Source organism: Thalassophryne amazonica, chromosome 4 (genome assembly GCF_902500255.1).
Source record: "Thalassophryne amazonica chromosome 4, fThaAma1.1, whole genome shotgun sequence".
Classification (NCBI taxonomy): domain Eukaryota; kingdom Metazoa; phylum Chordata; class Actinopteri; order Batrachoidiformes; family Batrachoididae; genus Thalassophryne; species Thalassophryne amazonica.
The window spans coordinates 138,213,398-138,236,357 of record NC_047106.1 but is presented as its reverse complement, the minus strand read 5'-3'; the positions used below and the strand labels follow the sequence as shown (position 1 = coordinate 138,236,357).

The 22,960-nt window shown below is 46.3% G+C and overlaps 1 protein-coding gene across 1 annotated transcript in view; it reads left to right on the top strand.

Moving 5' to 3' along the window:
• The window catches only part of prx (periaxin), a 62,872-nt gene that overhangs the window by 5,352 nt on the left and 34,560 nt on the right, over positions 1–22,960 (top strand). The window contains exon 2 of the mRNA XM_034168860.1: positions 16,555–16,665. Within this exon, the coding sequence (XP_034024751.1) occupies positions 16,618–16,665 (48 nt within the window). The 5' untranslated portion in view covers positions 16,555–16,617. The remainder of the gene's footprint in view (positions 1–16,554; positions 16,666–22,960) is intronic.

Below are 22,960 nucleotides of genomic sequence, written 5' to 3'. Positions count from 1 at the left end.
TTGTTCTTGACTACCCAAATTTCCTTTCAGCTCACAGTGACAATTTTGGCCTTTTTCTAGACCTTGACTAAGTAGCTCCACTTCTCATTAACTTGTACTTCACTTAATGCACAGTTGTTTGAATGGATCATCGTGGAATCTTGAGTTGTTCCTTGGACTTTTCCATTTAGTCCATTGAGTGGTGTCAAGTAAATCCTTTTGGTATTGGCACAAAGGAGCTACCAGCTGTAGTATTGTAAATCCTGATCACGAACAGGACATTATGAGGCCTTGAAATGTTAAAAACAATTTAGAACTTGCAGCACAAGTGAATTATGATCTAAATGGATGTGTATATGCTATTTGTGAGGGGTATTGCACAACTAGATACCCCAAGGCATAGAACAGGCAAGGTGTGCAAAAGAGAAAGACTTTATTGAGAGTATATATAGTAAATGGACTGCATTTATATAGTACTTTTCCATCTGATTCAGAAGCTCAAAGTGCTTTACATTCATGCTTCACATTCACTCATTCACACACCGATGTCAGGGTGCTGCCGTGCATGGCACTCAGTACACACCGGGAGCAACTTGGGGATTAAGGACCTTGCCCAAAGGTCCTTAGTGATTTTCTGGCCAGATGGGGTTTGTACTGAGGTTCCTCTGGTCTCAAGACCACTCCTTAACCACTAGATCATCACCTCCCCAATAGACAGTCATCAGTTTGCTAAAGAACAGCAGTCCGTGGAAGCTCAGTCTCTGAGGGCTACAGTAAGTGAGTGGTTCAGGTAAACAGGCAGAAGGTCAGGATATACAGTGAAAGCAGTCTGCATGACAAAAATGTGGGACCAAGCACAGAGCCAACCCAGGAGATGATGCAGAGAGTCACGATACTGTCAGCAGTCATACAATGTAATGGTATCCAACAACAAATCAAATCAAATCAGTTTTATTTATATAGCGCCAAATCACAACAAACAGTTGCCACAAGGTGCTTCATATTGTAAGACAAAAGCCATACAATAATTACAGAAAAACCCCAATGGTAAAAACGACCCCCTATGAGCAAGCACTTGGCGACAGTGGGAAGGAAAAACTCCCTTTTAACAGGAAGAAACCTCCAACAGAACCAGGCTCAGGGAGGGGCAGTCTTCTGCTGGGACTGGTTTGGGCTGAGGGGAGAGAGTCAGGAAAAAGACATGCTGTGGAAGAAAGCAGAGATCAATCACTAATGATTAAATGCAGAGTGGTGCATACAGAGCAAAAAGAGGTGAATAAAAAGAAACACTGGGTGTATCATGGGAACCCCCCAGCAGTCTACGTCTATAGCAGCATAACTAAGGGATGGTTCAGGGTCACCTGATCCAGCCCTAACTATAAGCTTTTTCAAAAAGGAAAGTTTTAAGCTTAATCTTAAAAGTAGAGAGGGTGTCTGTCTCCCTGATCCGAATTGGGAGCTGGTTCCACAGGAGAGGAGCCTGAAAGCTGAAGGCTCTGCCTCCCATTCTATTCTTACAAACCCTAGGAACTACAAGTAAGCCTGCAGTCTGAGAGCGAAGCGCTCTATTGGGGTGATATGGTACTAAGAGGTCCCTAAGATAAGATGGGACCTGATTATTCAAAACCTTATAAGTAAGAAGAAGAATTTTAAATTCTATTCTGGAATTAACAGGGAGCCAATGAAGAGAGGCCAATATGGGTGAAATATGCTCTCTCCTTCTAGTCCATGTCAGCACTCTAGCGCAGCATTTTGAATTAACTGAAGGCTTTTCAGGGAACTTTTAGGACAACCTGATAATAATGAATTACAGTACTCCAGCCTAGAAGAAATAAATGCATGAATTAGTTTTTCAGCATCACTCTGAGACAAGACCTTTCTAATTTTAGAGATATTGCGCAAATACAAAAAAGCAGTCCTACATATTTGCTTAATATGCGCAATGAAGGACATATCCTGATCAAAAATGACTCCAAGATTTCTCACAGTATTACTAGAGGTCAGGGTAATGCCATCCAGAGTAAGGATCTGGTTAGACACCATGTTTCTAAGATTTGTGGGCGCCAAGTACAATAACTTCAGTTTTATCTGAATTTAAAAGCAGGAAATTAGAGGTCATCCATGTCTTTATGTCTGAAAGACATTCCTGCAGTTTAACTAATTGGTGTGTGTCCTCTGGCTTCATGGATAGATAAAGCTGGGTATCATCTGCGTAACAATGAAAATTTAAGCAATGCTTTCTAATAACACTGCCTAAGGGAAGCATGTATAAAGTGAATAAAATTGGTCCTAGCACAGAACCTTGTGGAACTCCATAATTAACCTTAGTCTGTGAAGACGATTCCCCATTTACATGAACAAATTGTAATCTATTAGATAAATATGATTCAAACCACTGCAGCGCAGTGCCTTTAATACCTATGGCATGCTCTAATCTCTGTAATAAAATTTTATGGTCAACAGTATCAAAAGCTGCACTGAGGTCTAACAGAATGAGCACAGAGATGAATCCACTGTCTGAGGCCATAAGAAGATCATTTGTAACCTTCACTAATGCTGTTTCTGTACTATGATGAATTCTAAAACCTAACTCTTCAGATAGACCATTCCTCTGCAGATGATCAGTTAGCTGTTTTACAACTACCCTTTCAAGAATTTCTGAGAGAAAAGGAAGGTTGGAGATTGGCCTATAATTAGCTAAGATAGCTGGGTCAAGTGATGGCTTTTTAAGTAATGGTTTAATTACTGCCACCGTAAAAGCCTGTGGTACATAGCAACAACAGCAGGAAAAACTCAGAAAACACAACAAAAACACAACAGGGAATCAAACGTGCAGAAATAATGTGCAAACATGAGCTGAGAAGCTTGACATTCTGGCACTGGATCGAGGGGCTGCAGGCAGCTAAATCTCAACTCAGCTTTATTTATATAGCACTTTAAAACAACTACATCTGCCACAAAGTAATGTACACATAAAATACTACTGTCTAATAAAATGTATGAGACAATAAAACAATAGAACAAGTTAAAAAACAGAAATATGAGAAGAGTAACCAACAAATGAATACAATTAAGAATTAAAAATGGACAGTGAGAGGGCTTCTCTGATGTGGAGTGGAAGCCCATTCCAAAGACTGGGGGCAGTGACAGAGAAGGCTCGGCCCCTCTGAGCTTCTGCTTCTACCTCGGCACCTCCAGGAGCAGCTGATCAGGTGACCTAAGGTGACTCCAAGGGTGGAGTAGCTCAGAGAGGTAAGGCGGGGTGAGGCCGTTAAAGTTTTAAATGCAAATAAAAGAATTTTAAAATGAACTCTCAATCAATCAATCAACTTTTTTCTTATATAGCGCCAAATCACAACAAACAGTTGCCCCAAGGCGCTCTAAAGTGCACAGGCAGCCAGTGGAGAGACGCCGGAATGGGAGTGATGTGCTCCCTCTTATGTACTCCAGTTAGAAGGCGAGCAGCCCCGTTTTGGACCAACTGGAGACGTGAGAGGAAGGACTGACTTACTCCAAAATAAAGTGCGTTACAGTAATCCAGCCGAGTTGTGTCAAAGGCATGGATTACTGTCTTGTGCTACAAATGGTCTGATCTTTGACAACCACCTATGATAAAATAGCCAGAAGCCTGAGTTCCTGTTAACAGGAAACAAAACGTAGAAATTCACTTGAGACAGGAGGGTCAGAATGAAGACACCAGAGCATGTGATCAAAATATGAACCATGACACTGTTGACCCTGCACTGACTCCAGAAATCCAAAAAAAATAAAATAAAACTTAAACCTTTCCACCAAATTCTTCTTCATATTAAAAAACTGCAGAAAAAGAACAGCTCACAGAAAACATTGAAAGTACAATATGACATACGATCTTCATGATGACGGCTGTATGTAAACCTCTGGCCACAAGTGTACCAACATTACTGTATTTTTTTAAGTCACACCATTTTTCTGTATTCTGTAGCTCAGTAAACTGTGATTTTTGTGTGTTGTTGTAGTGGGTTTGTTTTGGGCATTTATTTTTCATTATTGGAGTTAATTTTGTTTAGTGTATTGATTCATAGGAAAGCCCGATATAAATAGTTATTATAATTATCATGATTAATTATGCATAACTATGCATGACAAATGCATGACTTTTCAGTATATAAGCCAGAGTGTCAGTGGCAGGTTATCCCAAAATGAGATTTATACTCCAGAAAATATGCTCTCTGCTGCTGTTTCCACTGTTTGGGGTGTTGACCTCTTGACCCTCAGCTCCAGGCACACAACAGAGAACATGATGATGACGTTGTTATCAGCTCCACTGCTAATCCAGTAGATTCGCCGTAAAGAGTCATGGCTGACCTGCTGACCCGCCCGCCTCCAGGCTAACACAAACTGGATCACAATAAGCCAGACCTGATCTGCTGAGCACACAGTGCGCTGCACAAACCAGCTTTCATTTCCCCCAACTCAGCACAGATGTCAGTCATTGTCTCTTCACGCTGCAGTAGGTGGCCTCTGGCAGTGGGAGGCCAGGTCACGAACAGAGCACATCGGACTGCAGCAGATCTGAGGCCAGGAACCCACCGCAGCCAAACACATTTATCTCAGTGTCTATAAGCCCGTCTGCGCAGACTGAACAGCAGTGACACCTACTGGCTTCCCAGAAGAAAACAAACACTGCTAACAGGTGTCATTTCCTTCAGTCAGGCTGAAATTGTAAAAGCTAAACTGTTTCCAACACAGTAAAAAAAAAAAAAATACAAGATGCTGCAGTCAAACACATTTCTTATTTCTTACACAGCGTCTGGTCCATACATTTTTGCACAGTGACACATTTTGTGTCATTTTTGTCTGTACGTCATCACAATGGACCTGAAATGAAACGATCAAGATGTGCTTGTAGTGTTGATGTTCAGCTATAACACTGGTCAAAAAAATAAATAAATTCCTTGCATAGATTTTGAGAACTGATTTAGGGTAATTTTGGGGTGCTGATTCCAAATCTGAGCTCAGATTTCCTCTATCACATCATCTTTTTTTGCAATCTGCATGTTCCATATTGATGGATTACGCAAAAGTTGCTCATTCACTCAGGAGTTTGACGGCACTAATCATCCACAAAAGCAGCTTCAAAAGCATAGTTTTTAAAGCAGGTTCATGAAGAGCCGTAATATCGTTTATGGTACCAAAGAGGTGTGACAGACTGCAGCTTTTGCTTCAATGCTTATTGAAGCAAAAGCTGCAGCTCAAAGGCTCATTAAAAGTCTGCTAATGAGTCTTTCATTGGATTCAGGTGTGTTGGAGCAGGGAGACAACTAAGAGTGTCAGGAATGTGGCTCTCAAGGACCGAACTTGGCCACCCCTGGTGTAAAGGGTCTTACCGCATGGGCTCAGGAACACTTCAGAAAACCATTGTCAGTTAACACAGTTCGTTGCTACATCTACAAGTGCAAGTTAAAACTCTACCATGCAAAGTGAAAGCCAAACATCAACAACATCCAGAAATGCCGCCGCCTTCTCTGGGCCCGAGCTCATTAGAAATGGATTGACGCAAAGTGGAAAAGCGTGCTGTGGTCTGATGAGTCCACAATTCAAATTGTTTTTGGAAATCATGGCCGCCGTGTCCTCTGGACAAAAGAGGAAAAAGACCATGCAGATTGTTACCAGCGCAAAGTTCAAAAGCCAGCATCTGTGATGGTATGGGGGTGTGTTAGTGCCCATGGCATGGACAACTTACACATCCGTGATGGCACCATCAATGCTGAAAGGTACATCCAAGTTTTGGAGAAACACATGCTGCCATCCAAGCAACGTCTTTTTCAGGGACGTCCCTGCTTATTTCAGCAAGACAATGTCAAGCCACATTCTGCACGTGTTACAACAGCGTGGCTTCATAGTAAAAGAGTGCAGGTACTAGACTGGCCTGCCTGCAGTCCAGACCTGTTGTCCATTGAAAATGTGTGGCGCATTATGAAGCGCAAAATACGACAACGGAGACCCCGGACTGTTGAACAACTGAAGTCGTACCTCAAGCAAGAATGGGAAAGAATTCCACCTACAAAGCTTCAACAATTAGTGTCCTCAGTTCCCAAACGCTTATTGAGTGTTGTTAGAAGGAAAGGTGATGTAACACAGTGGTAAACATACCACTGTCCCAGATTTTTTAAAACGTGTTGCAGGCATCCATTTCAAAATGAGCAAATATTTGCACAAAAACAATAAACTTTATCAGTTTGAACATTAAATATCTTGTCTTTGTTGTGAAAGTGTCGTGACACGGACCCACAACAGGGGGCGATAATGAACGGACAATGGATAAGCCAAAAGTAACAATTTAATGTTGTGAATCGCACAACGACGTACAGACAATAACAATACAGTGACTGTCAATCATACACCAGGTGACGTGTGGGCAGGCTCGACGATAGAAGACGCCTGGCGAGAGAAGAGCTGGACCCCCACACAGCTTCCACCACCAACGGAGCTGAAGAACACCGGAGCCGCCAAGCCCTGCGCCCCAGGCGGCCGCTGTCTTCAGCAGTCAGACCCGGTACTGCTGGCAGAAAACAGAGACAGTCCTGATGAGTGTGAGTTCGCACACTCAGTAATCCCACAGTCAGTGTTCAGTAAAGGAGGGAGAACCTCCACCTCCAATCACACACTCGTGCAGCTCCTGTCTAACCACTTATCTGATTGGAGTGTGAAGCGAAGCTGTCGCTGATCACACCAAACGCCAATCCCACAGATAAGGCAGACACCACAGGATAACGGCTGCAAAAGAAGTTCAGATTATTACTCAACGTTTTGAGTCAGCAGAGAAAGTTACCTGAATGGTAGCTGATTTCTCAGTGAGGAGGTGGAGTTGCAGTCCGGCCTTTATGGTGATGGTGATGATGATGAATGAGTGACAGCTGGTGCTGAGGATGAGTGACAGCTGTCACTCCCAGTGGCTCCGGCGCCCTCTCGTGCTTGAAGCCCGCACTCCAAGCAGGGCGCCATCTGGTGGTGGTGGGCCAGCAGTACCTCCTCTTCAGCGGCCCACACAACAGAACCCCCCCCTCAACGGGCGCCTCCTTGTCCGGGTGCCGGGCGTAGAATTCGGCCAGGAGGGCCGGGTCCAGGATGAAGCTCCTCTTCACCCAGGAGCGTTCTTCGGGTCCATATCCTTCCCAGTCCACCAAATACTGGAACCCCCGGCCCTTTCGACGAACGTCCAGGAGTCGGCGCACAGTCCAAGCCGGCTCCCTGTCGATGATCCGGGCAGGCGGCGCCGCCGGTCCGGGGGCACAGAGGGGAGAGGTGTGGCAGGGTTTGAGTCTGGAGACATGGAATACCGGATGTATCCGCAGCGAAGCTGGCAGCTTCAGCTTCACTGCGGCTGGACTGAGGACCTTCACGATGGTGAAGGGTCCTATAAATCTGTCCTTCAGCTTTTGGGATTCCGTTTGCAGAGGTATGTCCTTCGTGGATAACCAAACCGCCTGCCTGGGCTGGTATGCAGGGGCTGGGGAACGCCGGCGGTCTGCATGGGCCTTAGCCCTCGTCCGGGCTCTGAGCAGGGCAGAGCAGGCGGTACGCCACACCCGACGGCACTTCCTCAGATGGGCCTGGACCGAGGGCACCCCGACCTCTCCCTCCACTAGTGGAAACAATGGGGGCTGGTACCCCAAACACACCTCAAACGGGGAGAGGCCGGTGGCAGATGAAACTTGGCTATTATGAGCGTACTCGATCCAAGCCAGATGGTCAGTCCAGGCCGTCGGGTGCACGGAGGTCACGCAGCGGAGGGCCTGCTCCAGTTCCTGGTTCGTCCGTTCTGCCTGCCCGTTCGTCTGGGGGTGGTACCCAGATGAGAGACTGACGGTGGCCCCCAGTTCCCTGCAGAAACTCCTCCAGACCTGGGAGGAGAACTGAGGACCACGATCTGAGACAATGTCTGCTGGAATCCCATGCAGACGCACGATGTGGTGGACCAGGAGGTCTGCAGTCTCCTGGGCCTTCGGGAGGGCCACAAAGTGGGCCGCCTTGGAGAACCGGTCCACTATCGTTAAGATGGTGGTGTTGCCCTGGGACGGCGGGAGGCCCGTGACAAAGTCCAGGCCGATATGAGACCAGGGGCGACGAGGCACAGGCAGAGGCTGGAGGAGGCCTTGGGCCTTGTGATGGTCGGCTTTGCCCCTGGCACAGGTGGTGCAGGCCTGGACATACTCCCGGACGTCGGCTTCCATAGACGCCCACCAGAAGCGCTGCCGGACCACTGCCACGGTCCTTCGCACCCCTGGGTGACAGGAGAGCTTGGAACCGTGACAGAAGTCAAGGACCGCAGCCCTGGCCTCTGGTGGGACGTACAGTTTGTCCTTCGGACCTGTCCCCGGGTCCGGGCTCCGTGTCAGGGCCTCCCGGACGGTCGTCTCCACATCCCAGGTAAGGGTGGCCACGACAGTGGACTCGGGGATGATGGTTTCAGGGGGGTCTGACAGCTCGGTCTTGACCTCCTCTTCATGCACCCGGGACAGGGCGTCAGATCGTTGGTTCTTAGTCCCGGGGCGGTAGGTGATCCGGAAGTCAAAACGCCCGAAGAACAGCGACCAGTGGGCTTGCCTGGGGTTCAGACGCTTCGCGGTCCGGATGTACTCCAGGTTCCGATGGTCCGTGAAAACCGTAAATGGTACCGATGCTCCCTCCAACAGGTGTCTCCACTCCTCAAGAGCCTCCTTCACCGCAAGAAGTTCACGATTGCCGACGTCATAGTTCCGTTCAGCTGGGGTCAACCTGCGGGAAAAGTAGGCACATGGATGGAGAACCTTATCGGACTCCCCGCTCTGGGATAGCACGGCTCCTATCCCTGAGTCAGAGGCATCCACTTCAACAACAAACTGGCGCTTGGGATCGGGCTGCACCAGAACCGGTGCAGTCGAGAACCGGCGTTTCAACTCCCTAAACGTGGCTTCGCACCGATCCGACCAGGTGAAGGGGACTTTTGTGGAGGTCAGGGCTGTCAGGGGGCTAACTACCTGACTGTAGCCCTTGATGAACCTCCGGTAGAAATTTGCAAAACTGAGGAACTGTTGTAGTTTCCTACGGTTCGTTGGTTGGGGCCAATCTCTCACCGCCGCAACCTTGGCCGGATCAAGGGCGACGGAGTTGGAGGAGATTATGAACCCCAAGAAGGACAAAGAAGTGCGGTGGAACTCACACTTCTCGCCCTTCACAAACAGCCGGTTCTCCAACAACCGCTGTAGGACCTGACGTACATGCTTGACATGGGTCTCAGGATCCGGAGAAAAGATGAGTATATCGTCTAGATATACGAAGACAAACCGATGCAGGAAGTCCCGCAAGACGTCATTAACCAATGCTTGGAACGTCGCGGGCGCATTGGTGAGGCCGAACGGCATGACCAGGTACTCAAAGTGACCTAACGGGGTGTTAAATGCCGTCTTCCACTCATCTCCCTCCCGGATCCGAACCAGGTGACAAGCATTCCTAAGATCCAATTTCGTGAAAATTTGGGCTCCGTGCAGGGGCGTGAACACTGAATCCAACAGAGGTAACGGGTATCGGTTGCGAACCGTGATCTCGTTCAGCCCTCTGTAATCAATGCATGGACGGAGTCCGCCATCCTTCTTGCCCACAAAAAAGAAACCAGCACCCATCGGGGAGGTGGAGTTCCGGATCAACCCGGCAGCTAACGAGTCCCGGATGTAGGTCTCCATTGATTCGCGTTCCGGACGTGAGAGGTTGTACAGCCTGCTGGACGGGTACTCAGCGCCCGGTATCAAATCAATGTCACAATCGTACGGACGGCGCGGGGGCGGCGTGAGTGCCAGATCCTTGCTGAAGACGTCAGCAAGGTCGTGGTACTCAGCCGGCACCGCCGCCAGATTGGGGCGGACTAAAACCTCCTCCTTAGCTGTCACACCGGGTGGAACCGAGGATCCTAAACGCTCCCGGTGGCAGGTTTCGCTCCACTGAACCACAACCCCAGACGGCCAATCAATCCGGGGATTGTGTTTTAACACCCATGGAAAACCCAAAATCACTCGGGAGGTAGAAGGTGTTACATAAAACACAATCTCCTCCCTGTGATTCCCAGACACCACCAATGTCACTGGCTGTGTCTGGTGTGTGATTAGTGGAAGAAGGGTGCCATCTAGTGCCCGCACCGACAATGGTGACGGTGAGGCCACTAGAGGGAGCCCAACCTCCTTTGCCCATCTGCTATCCAGCAGATTCCCCTCCGACCCCGTGTCCACCAGTGCTGGGGCGTGAAGGGTTAGATCCCCAATCAGGATCGTGACTGGGATTCGTGCAGATCGTCGGGGTTTCCCCACGTGGGTGTTGTGACCCACCCTTAGCCCAGTCTCTAAGGACGAGTGCTGCTGTTTTGACCGTTTGGGGCATTCTCTCTGTGTGTGCACGGTAGAGCTGCAGAGAAAACACTCTCCACGGATCAGCCTCCTTTGTCTCTGATCTGATCGTTTTTTGGCCCTGCTCGTTTCCATAGCAACGTCAGCAGGGGGAGCTGTTGTCACGTGGAGAGCCCTGGCAGTGGAGCGTGGGGAAGTCGGCTTCCTTTCAGACCCGGGAGGAAGAGGGACGGCTTGTACCTGACCACACCCCTCGTCTCGCTGCCGTCGGTGTTCCGTTAATCAGTTGTCTAACCGTATAACCAGGTCGATAAGCCCATCTAAATCCCGCGGCTCGTCCTTCACCACCAGGTGCTCCTTAAGGACCAGAGACAGTCCGTTTACAAAGGCGGCGCGGAGCGCAACAGCATTCCAGCCGGCTCGCGCTGCCGCGATGCGGAAGTCGACTGCATACTTCGCTGCGGTCCGACGACCCTGCCGTATCGACAGCAGCACACTTGAAGCGGTCTCGCCTCTATGAGGGTGGTCGAACACCTGTCGGAACTCCCTCACAAACTCAGTATAAACCGTTAGGAGCCGTGAATTCTGCTCCCAAAGCGCCGTAGCCCAGGCGCGTGCCTCTCCTCGAAGCAAATTTATAACGTAAGCCACCCGGCTAGCATCTGACACGTACATGACGGGACGCTGTGAAAAGACGAGCGCGCACTGCATCAAGAAGTCCGCGCACGTCTCCACACAGCCTCCGTACGGCTCCGGAGGGCTTATGTATGCTTTAGGGGAAGGTGGGGGGGTTCGTTGAACGACCAGCGGAATGTCTGTTTCTGGCACACGGTCAGCAGGAGGAGGTGCTGCAGCAGCGCCCTGAGCATGCGCTTCCACCTGGGCGGTGAGAGCCTCCATCCTACGATTGAGAACACTGCTCTGCTCGGTAACTAAGTCCAACCGAGCGGTAAAGGCGGTTAAGATGTGCTGCAGCTCACCCAACACGCTTCCTGCTGGCGCCTGTGCACCTCGCTCTTCCATTGGCTGTTCAAGCGATGGTTGACGCCCCTCGGGATCCATGACGCTGGCCGAGAAATCCTGTTGTGAAAGTGTTGTGACACGGACCCACAACAGGGGGCAGTAATGAACGGACAATGGATAAGCCAAAAGTAACAATTTAATGTTGTGAATCGCACAACGACGTACAGACAATAACAATACAGTGACTGTCAATCATACACCAGGTGACGTGTGGGCAGGCTCAACGATAGAAGACGCCTGGCGAGAGAAGAGCTGGACCCCCACACAGCTTCCACCACCAACGGAGCTGAAGAACACCGGAGCCGCCAAGCCCTGCACCCCAGGTGGCCGCTGTCTTCAGCAGTCAGACCCGGTACTGCTGGCAGAGAACAGAGACAGTCCTGATGAGTGTGAGTTCGCACACTCAGTAATCCCACAGTCAGTGTTCAGTAAAGGAGGGAGAACCTCCACCTCCAATCACACACTCGTGCAGCTCCTGTCTAACCACTTATCTGATTGGAGTGTGAAGCGAAGCCGTCGCTGATCACACCAAACGCCAATCCCACAGATAAGGCAGACACCACAGGATAACGGCTGCAAAAGAAGTTCAGATTATTACTCAACGTTTTGAGTCAGCAGAGAAAATTACCTGAATGGTAGCTGATTTCTCAGCGAGGAGGTGGAGTTGCAGTCCGGCCTTTATGGTGATGGTGATGATGATGAATGAGTGACAGCTGGTGCTGAGGATGAGTGACAGCTGTCACTCCCAGTGGCTCCGGCGCCACTCCAAGCAGGGCGCCATCTGGTGGTGGTGGGCCAGCAATACCTCCTCTTCAGCGGCCCACACAACAGTCTTTGTGGTTTATTCAATTAAATATAGGTTGAAGAGGATTTGCAAATCATTGTATTCTGTTTTTATTTACATTTTACACAATGTCCCAACTTCATTGGAATTCATATCAGTTGCATATCAGTTTATGTAGAGTGTAAAGTGTTTAACCCAATACAAAAACAGTTGAATTTAAGATGAGAAGCTTGCTGATTTTTTAATTCTGTGTCCACAGGGCATGAGAAGGCACATAAGGTTTAAAAGTTCAGCAAGATAGGCAGATGCTTGACCATAGTGTTGTGTGGGCCGCTGAAGAGGAGGTACTGCTGGCCCACCACCACCAGAGGGCACCCTGCCTGGAGTGCGGGCTCCAGGCACCAGGGGGCACTGCCGCTCATCATCTTTGACAGCTGTCACCATTTGTCGGATCAGTGTCGGTATATCAGCCAGACGACATCTCCACCTCTTTGCCGAGATATCGTTCGACCCAGAAGGTAACATATCCAGCCAGCGACTTATTCTTTGACTAGAAAATACTTTTTGCCTTTGTTCAGAGAGAAGAACAGCAGGAGATTGCTACACGGATAAGTACTTACATTCCTGCAGTGTTTTTCCTGACTAGAGGTGGAGGTGGTGTTTCACCCCACGTGTTGCTGGGTGCTGACGCACCCACATCTGACTGTTTCTGTTCCTCGCCAGCAGTACCGGATCCGACAAGCGGAGGCAGTGGCCACCTGGAGTTCGGGACTTGGCGGCTCCAGTATTCCCGGGGTTCGGTGGCGGAGGAAATCGTGTGGTTCCGGTTCGGCTTGGACGGACGTCTCCTACCTTCGAGCCTGCCCACACGACACCGTTGTGATTGACTTATCGCTACAATTATTATTATTGGTTGTGATTGTTGTGCTTGTTTCACAACAGTAAAGTGTTGATATTTGACTTCCTCCATTGTCCGTTCATTTGCGCCCCCTGTTGTGGGTCCGTGTCCCTACACTTTCACAACACAGAGAGCATCATATGTCGGCCGCAAAACCTTTAAATCTCTTCTTATGGTCACAGAGAGTTAGCGAAAGGAAGTCTTTTGTACTGTCTGTGTCTCAGTCTCTTTCCTCAAAACAAAACATGACAATAATCAAATCTGTAGGACACAAAACATGAATCAAAATTCCTGCATCCGCCACAGATAGCGTAGACCTAATCACTGCAATAATATGCAAATGGTAATTTTGAATTAGTGCCATGATATCACAGGCTTCTGTGGCTGTGATTGGTGAAAAACAGAGCTCCACAATGGCAGTGGCGGCTGGTGAAAAACAGTCTTGGTGGGGCTGCAGTGCCAATAGATTCCCTTGTCTTGTCCAGTACAGGCATTCAAGTGAACAGTGGGAAAATTACTACAATTCCACAATAACCATTTCATGTCCTTCTCAAAATCAGCAGTTTTACAGATAAAGTTAACCATTTACAGCTATATTAGGCCCCATTTCTACTTTGGAAAGGAACAGTATCAAATACAACACTCAAGTTCTTGAGCAAAGAACATTTCACCATTTGACACCAATTACACACATAGTACACCAAACTGTACTGCACTGACATTATCTTCAGACAAACAGATCCTGGGGTTCACAATGACACCGACCTTAACAAAATAGAAAATATCAGCAAATTTACACTCTTTCAAAATATGGAAAAATTCTTCAATTGACAAAAGAACATTATGTACATACGACAATGTTCACACCACCTTCAGAGAGAGAGAGAGAGAGAAATGTTTGTGTGTGTGTGTGTGTGTGATAGTGAGAGAGAGAAAGTGTTCGTGTGTGTGTGTGAGAGAGAGAGAGAGAGAGAGAAAGTGTTCGTGTGTGTGTGTGAGAGAGAGAGAGAGAGAGAAAGTGTTCGTGTGTGTGTGTGAGAGAGAGAGAGAGAGAGTGAGAAAGAGTGTGTGTGTGTGTGTGTGTGTGTGTGAGAGAGAATTAAGGTAATATTTTGCATGAACATTACTGAGTGGAATGGAGGCAAACTAAAGAAGCTTGAAAAACTTAAATAACTTGACTAACTAATAACACCAAAACCTTTAAATTTAATTGGTTAAAATTAATTAACAGTGTAGAGGACAAAGCAGATTAAGTATACAAAACCACTTAATTAAATGCGTTGCTAAACTTGGGTTTGTCTTACTGTAAGTGTCTTGTGTGAACTCAGTGGCTGAGTTAGAATTTCTTTAAAAAAAAACATGCAAATTGCTATTTTAGGGTTTTGTTTTATTTTGTTTTTAAACTGAGCAAATAATTTGTTTTAGACTGTGGAATACTCCAAAGAATATTTCACTTCTGTGAACTGATCCTCATAACGTGTAGTGAAATCAAAATACCAGCATGGCTGCAGCTCTGAACACTGTTACAAACAGCCCCGGCCTCCCCTATTACCATTATAACTTGTCTGCTGTCCCAATAAAGATCACAGCTTTGACCCCCTAAAACAAACAAAAAAACATCACTCATTCGTTTTATCTTAAATTTTCATCCTCGTTTCCACACCAGGAGCAACATTCACCTGAGCTGAAGTGGATCCAGAGGAGTCAGAGGTGGACACGCTCCTTTCCACCCCGCAGTAAAGAGCGCAGATCAGCAGCCTCTGTGACGTGTGCGCGCTGACAGTGTGAATGAAGCCTCACACGGTTTATAACGAGTCAGACAAACGTCTCTCCTCCAACCGGGATGTGCAATTGTCATTAAACCACGAGAAAGATCTGATGTGCGCACCTCCAAAAGGATCCCCGCCAAACTTTGGTGTCATTGATTTGATTAGTTTTGTCCCGTTTTAAACCTCCAAAGAGTTCTTCAACTTACTCCAGCAAAACACACGGAGACAAAATATATATAAATAAATAACGCAAACATCGTGATACAAAAATGATACGTTCTCTGCATCTGTCGGTGGAAATGCACTGTTGAATGAGAGTCAGTTGGAGGAAGTGTTGTTTTAATCATTCATATTACATTTAGGCACATACTATTAAGTAAAACTGACATTGATAATATCTTTTAAATATATATATTATGACTTTTCCCCTCCACATCGAGGAGGGCGGCGCGCGAGCGCCCCCTATGGGCCAGCCGCCACTGCACAATGGGAGGCAAGAAAATCAGGTTTATTGTTCCAAAAAGTGCTCATCAAAAACAGCTAGCTGACTTGTAGCAGCAGACAAACAGACTTGGTCAGAAACAGGCAACAGGTCAGACACAAGGGTGATCAGCCCAATTGGCAAAAGTCTTCCTAAGATAGGCAGCAGAGAGTTATTCAAAAATGAGGCAAAGTTCAGTAACACTTTTCATACCAAACAATCAGTCCAAAATGACAGGCATAACAATTACAAACACAGGAAGACAGCAAAGGTCTGTAGCCAGATGTCAAAATACTGGAAATTCTCACTGTAACAAGAATTTGAAAGAGCAGGACATATATAGTACAATCTGGCACAGACGGAACACTCTAAACTCAGCTAAACACACAAGAAACGGTCAAATGTGGAAGCACAGAAATGTAAAACTGGAAGGGCAATAACTGGAAGTTAAGTTACATGAAATGAAGTCAGACAAAATGTTAAACTGAAGGCACCAGAAAATATTAACTATGAGGTTGAATTTGCCAGATACCATAATGAACATAATATGTAACACATAGAAAAAAACACGGAGAAAATGCCCAGAGAGAGAATAATGCAGAGAATCACACCAGAACACAGAACAACAAAGAGATCAAAGCAAAGCATCAAAAAATGACCATGACAGTCTAGTTGTTTTTTTGTTTGTTTTCAGATAATCCTTCACTGCAGTGGATGATACTGCATTCAAACATGGAACCAACGGTTTCCTGTGTAGGCAGTAAGGAGACAATTGGTGGAACCCCCAATGATGTCATGGGGAAACCTCAACAAGAAAAACAAATGTGGCCACTCTTGGTGATGAATCTTGTGAAGATGATATGCCAGTGGTATGGCATAAAAACACTGTGTAGTGTGGTGATAGCTTGACAGATTGCAAAGTAGGTACTTTTCATGACATTTGTTGCTTTTATTTGTAGAAAAAAAGGGGAATTCTGGGAGAGAAAGGAGGAACCTTGTGGGGCCTTTCTGTCCTGATACAACCTTTTCATAAATGCTCACAAAATGTGGCAACTGGAATAACCTTTAAATGACTGCATTAATATTAAGCTTATTGACACCCCCACAGTCCGCCTTGCACACGTGTGAGTGTAACCCACCACTCTGGGCTTACTTCCAGGCTGAAGGATCCACGTGATGAATTCTCTGGTTCACTACTTGGTGAACCCTACTCGAAGCAGTCGTTTCTATATGACATCCTCCAACAGCTTCCTGTGTTGCAGGTGCAGAAGGAGAAACTCCATGCAGAGCTGAAGCAGGTGCTAAAACAGAAGAGAAGCCATCTGATGGAGTCTACCTGCCAGCTGGCCCAAGCAGAGATAGCAGAGCAGCAGGTAGCAGCAAGACACAGTGTGCAGGACACGGCCCATGTCGCTTTTCAAACTAAATGGTCCTAAACTGGGACGCAGGGAACTTGCAAGGTTGATATTTCCAGTACTGGCAATGGGCATGTCACACCTTGATGATTTAAGTCAGTGTATGCCCATAGGTGTCAACCTGACTCCAGAAAGGGCAAAGAGGGTGCAAGTTTCTTTGTAACCACCAACTCCACCAGCTGATTTCATTGATGAACTCATCTGCTCATCCCGTCTGCTGTTAATCGGTGAAATCACCTGGTGCTAGAGTTGGTGGTTACAAAGAAAACTGCACCCTCTTTGCCCTTTCTGGAGTCAGGTTGACACCTATGGATGCCGACTTGTAAAAAATTTGGGGAATATGCTGGCTACGTCGAATACGTTATGAAGCTGTCACACCATGATGATTTAGTCAGCATATGCATTTAATCATTAGTGATCGATCTCTGCTCCCCTCCACAGCATGTCTTTTTCCTGGTTCTCTCCCTCAGCCCCAACCAGTCCCAGCAGAAGACTGCCCCTCCCTGAGCCTGGTTCTGCTGGAGGTTTCTTCCTGTTAAAAGGGAGTTTTTCCTTCCCACTGTAGCCAAGTGCTTGCTCACAGGGGGTCGTTTTGACCGTTGGGGTTTTACATAATTATTGTATGGCCTTGCCTTACAATATAAAGCGCCTTGAGGCAACTGTTTGTTGTGATTTGGCGCTATATAAAAAAATTGATTGATTGATTGATTGATATGCCAACGTATCAAAAATGCTGACAATATGCCATTATATAGCTGACACATTCAGTAAGTTCTGTGATTGTCCAAAACATGTCAAACATGTCTACACACGTCAATATGTGTTGGAGATAAGTTCAATATAAGTTGCACATAGGTTCAGCTGGCTCCTTTCAACACGAAGGAGCAGTGGCTCTACTCTGAGCTCCCCACGGATGACCGGACTTCTCACCCTATCTCTAAAGGAGACACCACCCACCCTCCTGAGGAAGCCCATTTCATTCGTTTATACCCTCGATCTTTCGGTCTTATTTGCTCCTTTACGTCCTTGTCAGCCCACATGATGACTTCTGCCTCCTGCCAGGGAGAAGTACGCCGCTCTGATTGCAATGGTGCATCGGTGAATCTGTGAGGGATCCGCGTCCGCGCACTTATCCAGGATTGGTTACACATGGCCCATTGGATCCTGTGTCTGCTCATCTAGACTTGGTCTCTGTGCAACCAATTAAGCCTGAATGTTCCTGTTTTGAATTAGTTGAACTCAGCTCAGTCGTTTGTCCTGGATGTCTCAGTCCTATTTTTGTGCAATGGGGGCCTGGTGGGAAAAAATGAGAATTGATGCTGAATATGCTAATAACAGGATCTTGCTGGATTCCACCAACCGTGAACTTTGATGGTCTGAGAAACCCTACCGGAAGAAGAAAAGGTTGCTGTTCCTTGACTGGCTATTTGAGGCTGGTTCCCATTCAAGTCCATGTTAAAATGCCCAGTGCAGATATAAACATGTTTACAGCCTGGTACAAACAACAATTTGGTCTCTAGAGATAGGTTCCTCCGCCAAGGCAACTGTACGACAGTGAATCTTTTTTTCAACCTTCCTAGTTTAAATTATGAATAATTGGGGGTGTGGTCACTTTGAGTGACAGCAGCTGAGCCGAGTCCCAACTCTCACTGTGTCATAGTCCACTCAATGCAGCCGCTCGCTGTTGTGGAGGTTGTGTTTGTCATTTTGAGCGGTGATACATCCTAACAGATCATCTAAGACATCCCTATGACGATATTTGTGCTGAGTGAAACTCTCGTCATGTTTAATGTTGTATGCTAATGGCATTTAGCAGCTATTGTTTGCCTGATACATTAGGTCTTATTACTGCACGTTGACTGAGAAAATAAGAAGCTCATAACTTTATACATCCAAACTAAAGCAAATCTTTAAGCGAACCACTGCATAGTCCCCAATAATAGGATTTAATAAACACCCGGAGAGAGGTTAGACTGTTAGCTTAGCTTAGCTTACTTCATGCTTCCTGCTGCTGACCAACTTTATGGAGATGCAGATTTCATTTTATGGCAGGACTTGGCACCTGGAACACAGTGCCAAAGCTACCAGTACCTGGTTTAAGGACCATGGTATCCCTGTTGTTAATTGGCCAGCAAACTCGCCTGACCTTAACCCCATAGAAAATCTATGGGCTATTGTGAAGAGGAAGATGAGACACGCCAGACCCAACAATGCAGAAGAGCTGAAGGCCACTATCAGAGCAACCTGGGCTCTCATACCACCTGAGCAGTGCCACAGACTGATCAACTCCATGCTATGCAGCATTGCTGCAGTAATTCAGGCAAAAGAAGCCCCAACTGCAGTAGTGTTCAGAGTAATAGTAGTGCTATGTGACTAAAAAGATTAATCCAGGTTTTGAGTATATTTCTTATTGTTACATGGGAAACAAGGTACCAGTAGATTCAGTAGATTCTCACAAATCCAACAAGACCAAGCATTCATGATATGCACACTCTTAAGGCTATGAAATTGGGCTATTAGTAAAAAAAGTAGAAAAGGGGGTGTTCACAATAATAGTAGTGTGGCATTCAGTCAGTGAGTTTGTTAATTCTGTGGAACAAACAGGTGTGAATCAGGTGTCCCCTATTTAACTATGAAGCCAGCACCTGTTGAACATGCTTTTCTCTTTGAAAGCCTGAAGGAAATGGGACGTTCAAGACACTGTTCAGAAGAACAGCGTAGTTTGATTAAAAAGTTGATTGGAGAGGGGAAAACTTACATGCAGGTGCAAAAAATTATAGGCTGTTCATCTACAATGATCTCCAGTGCTTTAAAATGGACAAAAAAACCAGAGACGCGTGGAAGAAAATGGAAAACAACCATCACTAGGACTGCAAGCAGTCATATACGGGCCCTTGTTCCGCGCGACCGCCTACCCAGGGCAGTGTGTTCCCTTGTGACCATTTTGAATAGGGGGCGCTATTTCACGATTTCGCTGCGACCATGTGGGGGACCCCCAAAATATCTAAATTCGGATAGGACCGGACGATCTTGCAAAGTTTGGTGAGTTTTTGAGCATGGGAAAAGCCCGAAATTTCGATTTCATTTTGCGCATAATAAATAATAATAATAATAATAATAATAATAAACAGCGCAATTACAATAGGGTCCTTGTAGGACGTTGCCTACTCGGGCCCTAATAATAATAAACAACGCAATTACAATAGGGTCCTCGTAGGACGTTGCCTACTCGGGCCCTAATAACAAACAGCGCAATTACAATAGGGTCCTCGTAGGACGTTGCCTACTCGGGCCCTAATAATAAACAGCGCAATTACAATAGGGTCCTCGTAGGACGTTGCCTACTCGGGCCCTAATAAATAATAATAAATAACTAGGACTGCAAGCAGTCATATACGGGCCCTCGTTCCGCGCAACCGCCTACCCAGGGCAGTGTGTTCCTTGTGACCAGTTGTGTGCATGTGCGTACAGGGGCAACCACACATCCCACAGTTCAAATTTCAAGCAAATCACACAATGCATGAAGGAGTTATGACATGTTGATGGTTCATCCACTAGGGGGCGCTCAGTGTACAAACAGAGGGGCCAGGTGTGTTCAGGAGTCAACCATCATCATACATGTGAAGTTTCAAGTCAGTCAAGCAAAGCATGAAGGAGTTATCATGGCTTGATGTTCCATGGCGAAGGGTCAAAATGGCGGCACCATAGCGGCCACACCCTTCAACATAGAGAAAAGCTTTCGATAACGTTTGGTCAGTATCATCTCTGGATGCTGTCAAAGAAATTTGAAGTGCATTGGACAAAATCCCTAGGAGGAGTTTGTTCAAATACGTGTGGAAATCATGGCAAAATGACAAGAAAATTCAAAATGGCTGACTTCCTGTTTGGAGTAGACCCATGGTGCAAGAGACTTTTTTGTACGTCTATGCAAGTCACACATGTGTACCAATTTTCATCTCCCTACTCCAAAAAAACCCCTATGGGGAGGGGTTTTTGAAAGTTTCAACGGGGCGCTATTGAGGCATTTTGCCCTGCCCATGGGCGACGCCCCTATGAATTGTAAGAGGTTGTCGTGCTCGACCTGTGTATCAATTTTCATGATGATGTGACAAAATTAAACCCGTTAAAAGGAAGAACGTAATTTCATGGCGAATGGTCAATATTCGGCACGCCGCCACACGGACGCCGTTACTCATAACTTCACGGCGTTCATTGCCTACGTTCACCAACTTGTTCTGCATGTTTTAGAAGTGGAATGAAGTTGATTGGGTTAAGTATGTGACATCAGGAGCTCTTAATGTAAAAATAGGACATTTCCCACCACCACTGGGGGGCGCTATGGTGGAGTTGTGAACTTAAGATATGTAGACGTTGAGGGCGGAGCCCTCATCATGTCCAGCAAGTTTGAAGGATCTACGATGAAGTATGTGGGCGTGACAGCCGTTCGAATTGAAATGGCGTGCTCCGAAAAGCCTGCCAAAGTTTGACGACCCCTAGCAGCCACGCCTTTTGACTTAATAGTCAAAAGAGATATTGATAACTTTTGATAACTTTTGATCACCATTGTGTTGTGATGATGTTGACCAAATTTGAAGATGATCGGATGAAATCCGTAGGATGAGTTCGTTCAAATGTAAGTAGTGGATATGGCCAAAAATGGCAAAAAGTTGCTCAAAATCGAAACTTAAAATCAAAATGGCCAACTTCCTGTTGATATTTCACCAAGACAGTAAGAGACTTTTTTGTGCATCCTGGCATGGTAAATATGTGTACCGAGTTTCGTGAGGCTACGACGAAAAAAGCCCAATGTGGAGGGGTTTTTAAAAATTTCTAGGGGGCGCTATTTCACGATTTCGCTGCGACCATGTGGGCAACCCCCAAAATATCAAAATTCGGATAGGACTGGACAATTCTGCAAAGTTTGGTGCGTTTTTGAGCATGTGAAAAGGCCAAAATTTCGATTTCATTTTGCGCAGAATAATAATAATAATAATAATAATAATAAAAATAATAATAATAATAATAAACTGCGCAATTACAATAGGGTCCTCGTAGGACGTTGCCTACTCGGGCCCTAAAAATGGATAGAAGAATAACCAGAATGGCAAAGGCTCACCCACTGATCAGCTCCAGGATGATCAAAGACAGTCTGGAGTTACCTGTAAGTGCTGTGACAGTTAGAAGACGCCTGTGTGAAGCTAATTTATTTGCAAGAATCCCCCGCAAAGTCCCTCTGTTAAATAAAAGACATGTGCAGAAGAGGTTACAATTTGCCAAAGAACACATCAACTGGCCTAAAGAAAAATGGAGGAATATTTTGTGGACTGATGAGAGTAAAATTGTTCTTTTTTGGTCCAAGGGCCACAGACAGTTTGTGAGACGACCCCCAAACTCTGAATTCAAGCCACAGTTCACAATGAAGACAGTGAAGCGTGGTGGTGCAAGCATCATGATATGGGCATGTTTCTCCTTGGTTCCAAACCAACAAAATTAATGCCTTGCAGATGTGAAGAAATCATGAAAAACTGTGGTTATACAACTAAATACTAGTTTATTGATTCACAGGATTGCTAAAAAAGCAGTTTGAACATAAGAGTTTTGAGTTTGTAGCGTCAACAGCAGATGCTACTATTATTGTGAACACCCCCTTTTCTACTTTTTTTTACTAATAGCCCAATTTCATAGCCTTAAGAGTGTGCATATCATGAATGCTTGGTCTTGCTGGATTTAATAATAATAATACATTTTATTTGTATTGCACCTTACATTTCAAAGAAATCTCAAAGTGCTACAGCAAGGATTTAAAAACAGAATTAAAACAGATTTTAAAAACAGATTTTGTCGAAACCATTTCAAACGATAAGATATCTAAAAGGCCTTTTGAAATAACAATGTCTTTAGGCCTTTTTTAAAGACCTCCACACTTTGTGGGGCCCTCAGGGTCTCTGGGAGGGAGTTCCAGAGCCGAGGGGCCACTGCCTGGAAGGCCCTGTCTCCCATGGTGGAGAGTCTGGTCCTGGGTGGGTGAAGGCAGTGTGAGGAGGTGGTGGAGCGGAGAGATCTTGAGATGGTGTGTGGGGTGAGGAGTTCACTGAGGTAGGCAGGGGCGGTTCCGTGCATGCACTGATAAGTCAGGAGGCAGAGTTTGTACTCTATTCTGTATTTGATGGGCAGCCAGTGGAGGGATCTGACGACAGGGGTGATGTGGTCAAACTTGCGCCTCCTCGTCAGGACCCGGGCAGCACAGTTCTGG